The sequence below is a fragment of the Chelonia mydas genome, chromosome 19, assembly GCF_015237465.2.
Source record: "Chelonia mydas isolate rCheMyd1 chromosome 19, rCheMyd1.pri.v2, whole genome shotgun sequence".
Classification (NCBI taxonomy): domain Eukaryota; kingdom Metazoa; phylum Chordata; order Testudines; family Cheloniidae; genus Chelonia; species Chelonia mydas.
In genome coordinates this window covers 5,700,001-5,711,010 of record NC_051259.2, presented here as the reverse complement: position 1 = coordinate 5,711,010, position 11,010 = coordinate 5,700,001, and the positions used below count along the sequence as shown (strand labels likewise).

Genomic DNA, 11,010 nt, shown 5'->3' with positions numbered 1-11,010 from the left:
AATTTTTAATGCTGAACATAATTAACCATTGGAACAATTTACCAAGGATCACGGTGGATTCTCCATCAGTAGGGCCCTACCAAATTCCTGGTCCATTTTGGTCAATTTCAGTCATAGGATTTTAAAAATGGTAAATTATATGATTTCAGCTATTTAAATGATGTCAGTCTATAGGAATTGCCCTACCAGATCAAATCAGGGCTCCCTCTAGACTGGTAGTGTGTCTCTGACAGTAACTAGAACCAGCTGCAGAGGAAGGTGCAAAAAACCCTGCAGTGGGTAGTTCTGGGGCAACCTGTCCACAGGGGGAATTTCTTCCTGACCCTGTTCATGAAAGGTTGGCTTGCGCCCTGGAGCATGTGGGTTTAAGCTCTTGTTTGTTTTAATATTTACTGTGGTAACTCCAGTACAAACTTATGCTTAAAAGGCACTGCTCCAGCAAAGTGAGTGAGTAACGTTGAGCAGGTGACCCGTCTCGTTGCAGTCAGCGGACCCGATGTCGGCCTAGCTCATGTGAAGCCGGGGAAGCTACACGGATTTCAATTTGTTGATGATCTGGTGCATGGAACTGCTCACATGCTTAGAGATGGGCATGTGTACGAATGTTTTGCTGAATAGGGGTCTTAGTGACCATTCCTGCTGGCTGATCCATTTTCTAGAACATCTGGGGAGAGCCCACCTGAAAACACAGTGGAAACACATCTGTTTAAAAACTCCAGCAAATATTTTCAGCATCCACGGAGTTCCAGGACCTGTTCTAGGATTTGCATCATTCATCACTCCTGTCCTGTGCTCAGTTAGGTTCTGTTTAAAGTAGCAGAGAAAGGAGCCCTAATTCAGTCTGTTTGGGTTACTCACAGCGAGAATGGTTTCTGGTGCCATTAGTCTCCACTCTATCGCTCTGTGCCTGGCTGGGGCTGAGCTAAAGGTTGTCATTGATGTACACGGCTGATAAAATAACAAAAGCCGACTCCAGGTGTGACTCTCAGAGCAGTTTGATACCAAGTTCCTCCTCATTTTGCAAAGAGACTGTTACCTTCCTCTGCCGGGCTGGGATTTCTGAGCCTGCAGCCTGTGCTACAAATCAAAGTGAGCATCAACCATGCAAGAAACCAGGGCTTGGCTGACTGGGACAGTTCCCCATAAATGCCTTTGCAATGAACTTGTCTCAGAGTAATTCCCTGAGCCCAAGCTGGTTCCATTTTCAGTTTGCTACCAGTTTACTGCCTGGAGATGGGGATCCACATGGATAACAAGCCGACGCCTGATTCCAATGATCAGCGAAGGGAAGAACATGTAAAACATTAGCAAAGAAACAAACCTTCCTGTCCTCTCCCTGCTCGCTGTTTGGGTATAAACTACACAGGCAGGCTCTCCCTGATCTGCTCTTGATGTACCTAGCTGAAAGGCTCTGCCCTTTATCTTCTGGAGCTGGCGTGTGGGGCCCAGGGAGAGCTGATGCAGAGAATCCTCTTTCTTAGCTGCCTGGCTGTGTGTCTTGCTCAGGGCCAAATTGGTTGCCAGGGTTGGAGTCAGGAAGGAATTTTTTCCCCCCACATCCGATTGGCTGGAACTTTGGGAGTTTTCCACCTTCCTCTTCTGAATTGGGGTGTGGATCACCTGCTGGGATCCTATGGGCATGTCTCACCTGATCAATTCCCTGCCAAGGGCCAGTCCCCTCCTCTGTCTGTGGCACGCCGCACTTTAGTCTCCCGAAATGCTTTAGTTGAACTGAAGTCACTGGGCTCAACGTAGGGGTATTTGGGTAAGATTCAATGGCCTGCGGTGTGCAGGAAGTCAGCCTAGACGAGCTAACACGGATCCTCCTTCAACGCTGTGAGACCTGCGATCCCGCCAAGGGGCCCGAGTCTCACGTTCGGTGGCCCCGCATCCTGCTCCTGTCACGGCTGCGGTTCCCTGCGGAGCGTGCCCCCACTCCCAGCGTCTGGGGAGGGGCACATGACCCTTCTTGCCCCTCCCGGGCATTGCCTTTTTGCAGACGAAGGATCAGATATTGCTAGGAATGAGGTCAGCCTCTGCCGGGCCCCTGGCCAGGGTATGAGTGAGAGCTGTCTAGCCCAGTGCATCAGGGCGCAAGCTGGTCATTAGCTGGGGTTTGAGAAGGTTTGGTCTCTGCACTGCAATGGAAGATCATTGTCCAGTCAGGTGTGCTTGGGGAGGGGCGGGCAGGATAATTGACCATATGAGCCAGGGTCCTGCTATTGCAACTGTTCAATGGGTACGTCCCAAACCAGACCCAGGCTTGCAAGGTAACGAGCCCCCTAATACACCACTGACCGCTATGGCAGAGCCCACACATCACAGGCTCGGATACGCTGCGGTTCGGTGTGTGGGACAGAAAGTTTCTGCAGCGTTTGCCCTCACCTGTGCCAATATGACGAGGCCACCCAATATCTTCCTGGCAATGCACGAGCCAAACCGTGGGGCCAGATCTTCAGCTGGTGTGAATGGTGTTGCTCCATTTCAATCTCGCTAGGCCAATTTTACAGCAGCTCGGGGTCTGCCCCCTCCTAAGGCCACACTGGACCCTTATGATCGTGCCATTTGCCCTGCATAGCACAGGCCAGAGAACATTGTCCAGCTGTTCCTGGGAGCGACAGAACTGCCGACTCACTGGGTCTTGCTGTGAGATGTGGCTTCTCTCCTGTTGAAAGATCTGCCTCTTGCAGCGGGATGAGAATAAACCAGTGTACTGGGCCATTCAGCATCTTCAAAATCTCTCTGCAGTCCTGGGCCCCTCTGCTGATTCTATTAATTGCATCTGACTTTAACACAAAGCAATTAATCCCCCCTCTTCCCCCCCACCCCCGGCTGACCAGGGAGCCTGGAGCGAAGTGAGATTCGGAAGGCAAAGCCTGGGGCAATCCATCAAAACTGTCCAGCTGGCAGAAAACTCTTCAGAAGTCATTTTCTTCTTCTTCCATTTTATTGCCTTTAATGATCTCTGCCAGCTGTATGTGGGTCACCCTGAGCAATCCCCGGGGGGCTCTCTGGCTTAGCGAACATGCTGCCCCTCCAGCTTCAGCATGAGAGCAATTCGCTCCTGTGTAGGGGGCGAGGTCTCAGCTGCCGGGGAGCGTGTGTTACGGGTCCGGCTCTGTGCCCGATCCCCAGAGGCTGTTACAGCCCCAGCCCGGGAATCTTGCTATTGCATCTTTTCCTCTGTGACATTACGAATATGGGGAAACCACCCGGGTGCAGCTGGGTTCCAAATAACCATGTTTACTAGCTACATACAAGCAGTCAAGGCCTAGCTACATAGACACACTGGGTACGTCTCTGCTGTGATAAAAAAAACCGCAGCATGGCGGTGGGTGGCCTGGTCAGCTGATGGGCTCAGGGCTATAGTATTGGGCTCAGGTTGGAGTCCAGGCTCTGGGACCCTCCCCCCACACAGGAACATCTACCCTGCAATTTTATCACCCCACAATCTGAGCGCCGGGAGCTGAGTCAGCTGTCCCAGGCTCTGAAATTCAGGGCATTTGCTGCAGTGTAGACATACCCACAGCTGCCCTGGTGGCCCATGAGCTGGATCTCAAACTATTTAAAGGGCTACTAGCCAATTGCTGTGCCTTGCACTTGACTCCTCAGCTCATGCTTCTAGCTCTGGGAGGCCCTGGTTCAATCCTCCAGGTGTTGGCCAAGAAGGCAGCTGTCGCATCTGCAAACACAGGCACCCTAAGCCCAATGCACGATGGAAGTCCCACGTAAGCCCTGTGTTCTGGGCGAGGACTTAGGCAGTGGAGCGGGTTTGTGCTGCTTGCCCTCAGCTGGGGTGAATTGCACGCTAAAGGAAGATCCTACGCTAAAGGAAGATCCTACACCAATATCCAAAACGTCTAAGAAAACACTGAGACAGTGACATGGGATGGAAAAAACTCCGGCTCTGGCATTTCTGGCCTGAGTTGTTGCCATCCGGTGCGTGTAGGCTGTTTGTCAGACTGAAAGGGGTGCTGCTGGGGAACCTCTTCCCTTTGATTGGAAACAGCCGTGACGTCGGGCAGTGGATCAGCAGCGACCTAGATCTGTTGAGTGGCTGCATAAAGCCAGGCCCTGCCCATGCTGGAGTATTTTAGCACCAATGTAGCTGCACTGACGTGTAGGCGAGCAAGGCTGCGGTAAGACGGGCCTTGCACTGGTGCATATCAGGGCAAGTCACTCTCTAGTGCAAGCCCCATTTGGCACCAGTGCAGTGTCTAAATCAGAGTTGCACGAGTGTCACTCCACTAATGTCAGGACACTGGGAGAAAACTTCTCCAGTCCAGCCAAGCCCTCAGAAAGCGCCGTGTTCTCCACAGTCACGTTTCTGTCCATCACTGACGAGCTCGTCTGGAAGCTCCTTGCAAGGCTGCTGTGGTGTTTTACAAATAGATTTTTGTCCAGTGTTTCTAATGCGTTTTGGATTGTAACTGGCTCTTTGCTGCTGCTCTTTCCGTGAGGTTGGATGATTTATTTGTGCTTCGTTAGCACTGTGCTGAGCCGATCGGTTGCCATCTGGAGAAGAGACTGCTGCTGAGGCTGAAGTGCTGTTGCATTTTTACAGTGGTAATTGGCCCTTATTTTTGGTCAGAAGCTCCCCTGACATTTACCTCCCTCCATTCACATGCCACAGCAGCCTTCTTCCACCTCAGTTCGCTAGTTCCAGATCTCAGCACTTCTATCGAAGCATTCGGCTTGCTGGAAAAATAGAAACTGATGCTTTATCCCTCTGTTGCTGCAAAATGGAGCTGGAAATGTAGCTGCAATTTAGTTGTATTATTATTTGCTAAGCTCGCTGCGGGGGAGGCTCCGTCTGATACCACGCAGACGGAGGAGTGGTCACACGCAGGCAGCTGCCCCAGAGAAAGACGACAGCCGAAATGGGCGAGATCCCATCCTATCCTGCAGCAGGGTGGCCCCTGCTGTAATGACTGCATCCTGCATGCTTAGCAGGTCATGGGCCTGGTGATAAGACGTTGCTCCCGTTCAGCTGTGGAGTTCTTTGTTGATAACAAGGATGATCACATCACCTTGCATCAGCGTAGCCCAAAGTACATTTAAGCCTCATGCTGTCCCTGCCAGGTGGTGATTCCCATTTTAGAGGAACAAACTGAGATACCAAATGACTTGGTCACGTGGTGAGTTAGGGCAGGACTGGGCCTAGAACGTATGACTCTGGATTCCCTAGTTCCCTGGGCTAACAGAAAGGCAACATTGCTTCTTTTCGTGCTCCTTCCTGTGATGTTTCTGCGGTCGGATTAGGCACCAGAGATGTAGGACCATGGCCCCATGTCTGGGTAGTGTAAAGGAACCTGTGGGATGGCCCTCAGATACCAGGGTGATGGGCACTGTATAAAAACGTACTCTCAGTGGCCACCCTTGCTTCGACCCTTTATGGGGGGAGTTGCAAAAGCCACCAGCTCCCACAGACTCCCCGTGGGCTTCGGCCCTCTTCAAACGTCCTCCTGGACCAGCGCCCTGCTGCAAGGGCGGATCCCCACTGTGCTCCCAGAGGAGCTGGCGGGTGGGCCCGTACCAGTAGTGCAGACAGGCTGTGAAGGGCTGAATGAAGGAGCAAAGTTGCTTCTCACACGCTCACCCCGCCAGAAGGGCAGACGGCTGCCCCGGCTTTCCCACCGAAGGAGTTCTCTCGGCTCTGATGCGCCCCTGCCCGGCTACCGCAGCCCCGCCCGGCTATCTCCAGCTCCGCAGATTGCCCTGTAGCTTCTCTCTTGAGGAGCCACTGGAACTGACCTACTGGCCCCCACACACCCTGTTATTCCAGCCCTGGGACCTCACCCCACAGATCGGCCAACACCCCTCGGTTCCAACCCCCAGCAGCCCTTGCTCCTCCAGTCTCCGGCACCTTGCAAGCCATGCCAGCCAGGGACGCGGGTGCATCGTGCCCCCGGGAACGAGGCTGAGGGCAGATCTGAGCTGGGAGCTCTGGATCTTCGTTACCGCCCGATGCCAATCCAGGAAGGTCAGTGGAGTCACTCCGGTTTCACACCCGTGCAACGCAGAGCCTAGGCCAGTGTGTGTAAACTGGCTGTGGAAGGAGTTGCTCACTCCCAGTCTACTGTGCACTCGGGGCCCTTTATCCCTCCGCTTAGTGCTGCGTGGTCTTTGCAGCCTTGTAAGGCACAGAGGAGGGGACGTGACGCTCTCCATGCACAGCCTCAGTCCGTCAGCAAGAGCTGTCACCGCTGGCCCGTTCCCCCCCTCGCTGGAGGGCAATTGCCCCGCACGCAGGAGAGCTAATTGCCTGGCAGCGGGAATGTCAGACCCGCTGGGGACACTGGCTGCACGTGACAGTCACGCCGCTCTCAGGCGCGTTTGCTGCTGTTCGTGGCTTCACCCACCCGCATTCCTCCTGCTGCTCGTGATGGGAGGAGGTGTCCCGGGCTTCCTGCTCCCCTCTCCTGCTCAACCCTCGGGGCCTGGCAACCGGCCTTCATGCCCCTGGCCAAAGCAGCTAGGGGACCCAGCAGGGGGCGCTGCATGACCAGACCACGGGTGGGCCCAGAGTTGCCTCGAAGGCATGGCTCACAAGAGGCTGCAGGCGCGGCCCACGGGCCCTGGGCAGGCAGCGCATCAAAGCCCTGCTGTGAAAGCTTTTCAGCAAGGCCAGCAATGGGGTCCCCTCCAGCAGAGCGGCCGGGTGCTGCGCACACCGTCACCCACAGGGCTGGGAGCTGCTAATGGCAGTGGGGGGCAGGGGGGACTTTGTGTCCCCCACAAAGGATCCCAGCAATTGGTTACTTGGCAGCGTCCAAGAATGATGCATTTTTAACCTTTTACTTCTGTTTGTAGAAATGACACCTGTCGGGGGAGTGCCGGGGTGTGTGTGTGTGGGGGGGAGTGCTGGGGTGTGTGTGTGGGGAGGGGGGGGAGGGAGTGCCGGGTGGTGGGGGAGGGCTGGGCTCTGAGGCAATCGAGATTGTAATGCAGATGTGCATTTGGCATTGTCACAAGTCTGGGGTCACTAGGACGCTGTGGATGTGACGGTGCGCAGTGCTGGTCTGGAACTTCCCAGCCACGGGAGGGGGGTAGAAATCTGATCGTCCAGCTCCAGAAAGCATAGCACCCTACTACGTGGGCTGCAGGAGACTCTCCACTAGGTGTGGCTGTATAGGGTCTGTGGCACACAGCTGAGTAGCGCTGATTACACCACTACCTTCTAGTGGATAGACCCCCCCCCGCAGTTCATTGTCACTTGCGGACAGTCATTCATATTTTCCCGAATCTAGTACAAGGCAACCTGCAGTAGAAGTAACTGACAGCCATTCTTCTGGGGATCCCCTGCACGGGGTGATTGGCTTTTACCTGCTCTTTGCTTTTCTTTTACAGGTACAGTAGCCCAGGTGGCCACCATCTTTCTTGTCTAGTGGTAAGAATTTCTTTTTTGAAACCGTCTGCCTGCTGATCACAGTGGAACCTGTCTCCGGGAGTTAAAGCTCCTCCGGGAGGATTTTTCAGTGGCTTCTTTTGTTGAATATTTTCCTCCCCACTCCCAGTTAATGAAAGGGGATTGTGTTGCTAGGTTTCCTTGCTGTATATAAATCAGCCAGTAGATCTTGCTGTATGCTCAATGGCATTCCAGACGTGGTAAACACAGGAGACAGAGCTGGAGCTTAATCTGTGTGGGAGCTTGTATCTGGGTCTCTCAGTGTCGTCTTTAATAACTGCTTCCTTTCCAGCAGATCTTTGATTCCATGTCATGTCAGCGCAAGACTTCAACCTGGATAGGGCCCGTGCTGAGTTGCCAGTGTCTAATATGGGGGTTTGCTGTAACTGTTTGTTAAACAGGGTGTGCTTAAAATATTTTTTTACAGTAGGAAAAGTGTATTTCCACCCCACCTCCACCTTCACACACTCTCCCATAATTGAAAAGCAGCTGGAGGAATTTAGCTCAGCCTTTCCACCCCTATTCACCTTTGGGCAGAGACCAAGCATGGAAAATGTCAGCCCCCAAAGATGCTGGTTTTGCAGTGTTCTGAGCATGAGAAAACAAAGCTAAAAAGAAAACTCTGCTCTGTGTATTGCAGGAGCGGTTGGAGGCTCTGCCCGTGATCAGGCCTCGTTTGTGTGGGGGGCCATGGGCCAGATTTTCACCGCACGTGCCATAAGGGTAGCACTGGGAAATCTAGCTCTTAACTGGGTGCCTAAATGAGCAGCACTCTTCTGAAAACCCGTCCCCCCATGTACACGTAGCAAGAGCCAGTTCCTTGCTAAACAGCCAAAGGCTGGATTACTATCTCCATGCTACAGACTGCATGCTTCCCTCTCGGGGCTTTTGCCAGCTGCTCAGTTGAATGCACAGACACCGGCATCTCTTGTCTCCTTGCTGGATTAGTTCTCGAACAGCCTTGGCCTAGCTGGGATTTTTTTTTGTTTTGTTATTGTGACTAGCAAATAAAAGGCAATTTATCTCTGCCGAAGTCAGACCACGGCCGGGGCTCAGGGAAGCGTTAGATTTGAAGGGGAGCAATGAATGACCCAAGCTTGATCATCCATCAGCAGCAGCATTCCTTCAAAATCGAGGGGGCTCATCTTTCATGGATTGTCCATTTCAAGTTACCGGTGGGTGCCCCAGACCCTGCCAAATTAGCTTGCAAGCAATTCGTTGTCAAGGCCTGTCCCCATATGAGAGAGATCAGTGCTACTATTGCTATTTTACAAATGGGGAAACCGAGGCACAAGATTGCTCAGGCACATTGTTTCAAGTAATTCCTCATGTCAGGCATAGGAACCAGAAATCCAGGTAGCCAGGCCGTTCTGTGACCGCTCATCAACTCACCAGCACCTGTTAGGTGCTTGCTCTGGCCTGGCCGAGCGAGCAGGACTGCGTTCTTAGCTCCATAGGCTGCCTCGGTGCAGCAGTCTGAGCTCCTTGCTGGAGCTGCAGGGCCGTTCCAGCGCTGGGCCCCACGCCTGCTGTTAGCGGGAACCCCGGTGGCCAGTGTCTGCTGCCTTACAGCAGCTGAGCCTGTTACTCCGTTTCTTTGCCAGCCCAGCCTCGTTTGCAAGACCCTTCCTCCCGCCCCCGTTCCCAGCTCGCCCCGAGCCACTGATCTGGCAGAGCCTGGTACAGCTGCAGTGAACGTGTCCTTAAAACGAACAACGTGCTCCGTCATCATCCAAGAGTACTAGAGCATGAAATATATGGCAGAATGGGGGTGAAATAGAGCCAGAGACATACAATTCTCCCCCAAGGAGTTCAGTCACAAATTTAATGAACGCATTCTTTTTTTAACGAGCGTCATCAGCGTGGAAGCACGTCCTCTAAAATGGCGGCTAAAGCATGAAGGGGCAGATGAATGTTTAGCGTATCTGGCACGTAAATACCTTGCAATGGCGGCTACAAAAGTGCCGTGCGAACGCCTGTTCTCACTTTCTGGTGACACTGTAAATCAGAAGCGGGCAGCATTCTCTCCTGTACATGTAAACAGCCGGGTTTGGCTGAGCGATTGGCTGAACGGGAAATAGGACTGACTGGACTTGGAGGCTCTAAAGTTTCACGCTGTTTTGTCACTTTCTCGATAAAGAGATTGCACGACAGTACTTGACCAATCCTGTTTCTTTTGTTCATTTTTACAGTGCAACTATTTGTAATAAAAGATAATATCAAGTGAGCCCTGCACCCTTTGTAGTCGGTGTTGTAAATGAAATCGCGATATCTGAAAAGGTGGAAAAACCATCCCCCCAAAAATATTTAATACATTCCAGCTGGAGTTCAGCCGTGCAATTTGAAACTGCAATTAATCATGGCTGGTTTTTTTTAATCCCCAGGATTTTTTTCAGTGAAGCGTGAGTTGACTGCGATGAACCAACAGCCCAAACCCAGCAGCCGCCCTGGGAAGCCGCTCGTGGACATCCATTTGCACGCCTGTAGCACCACCTGGTGGACGCAGCACGAGGCCGTGCCCGCTGTCCTTCACACCCGGCTTTTCAGCGGCTGGGGTGAAGAAGGGCAGGCTCTGGTTAGTGGCAGGTGCTGCGCAACCCCCATTGCACCCCAGGCTAATCAGCAGCACTCCCTGGTTTTCGGGGGTTGGGGGGGGCACATCAGGCCTTCCCCATAGCACCTGTGTCCTGCTACCTTAGCTCCTTCTCTGGCCCCCCCCCTTACTGCAGTATGCAGCCCCCTCACCGTCTGACAGATTGCTCCTCACCCCCATGCCTCAGGCAGGCCCATGCGATGGGCGGCAGTTCGCAGGTGGGGCAGTGAGGCCCCCGCTTGCAAAAGCAGTGAGGGGCCTAAACACCTGTCAGGCTCTGAGCTCAGGGGTTTGCTCACAGCTGCACATGGAATTGGAGGGGGCCGCCAGGCCTTAAAGCCAGAGCTCCAGAGGGCCAGCCAGCCCCTCCCCACGGGGCCCTCCTGCCTGCCTTCTCCCCCGGCCAGTGCAACGCCCGAAGTCTGCCCTGCTGCACTCCAGGAATATGCCACTCGCAGGACTCGCACCGGCTCCGTAACTCATTCTAGTCTAGGGCTGGGGTGTGGGGATGTGTGAGACTCAGGACACATGGGCCAGCTCCTGTTGTGATCGCAGCCGGCTGTGCGCTCAGCCGGGGCTTTAACCCAGCACCTTCCAAGGGAAGGGCCAGCACTGACCCCTCAGTCCACACAGTCCCCGTGCGCTGCACAGCACAGCACCGCGGGCGTGTCCGGCTTGTGCACAGTCCCGCGGGCTGGGACAGCAAGGCTGGGGCGCACCGGCTCCTCGGTTATGGCAGGAGGGAAGCCGGGCAGATGTCCAGGCCATTAGCGCCTCCTCCCCCGCCTGGCTTTGCAGGGGGACCCTGCCACCCTTTGGTCCATGGCTCCGTGATGGAGGGCGCTCTGTGGCGTGAGCCCAGCCAACGCCGCCGGACCACATCACACGCTTGCTCCTCCGGTGGGCGGCGGATGCCGCTTGGGCCCCTGCACGTGCAGCCACCAGGTGGCGCTCTCCTCTTGCTGCCTTTCTGCTGCAGAAGTTGTGGGGGCGGGAAGGGGGGGGGCAG

At 54.1% G+C, this 11,010-nt stretch overlaps 1 protein-coding gene across 1 annotated transcript; it reads left to right on the top strand.

Annotated features, from left to right (window-relative positions):
* Positions 1-5,364: 5,364 nt before the first annotated feature.
* LOC122463318 lies at positions 5,365-9,606 on the top strand. Its single transcript, XM_043532207.1, has 2 exons — positions 5,365-6,845; positions 6,917-9,606. Exon 1 carries the CDS (start codon positions 5,567-5,569, stop codon positions 6,503-6,505), a length of 939 nt encoding a protein of 312 aa, XP_043388142.1. The 5' UTR covers positions 5,365-5,566; the 3' UTR covers positions 6,506-6,845; positions 6,917-9,606.
* The last annotated feature ends 1,404 nt before the right edge of the window (positions 9,607-11,010 follow it).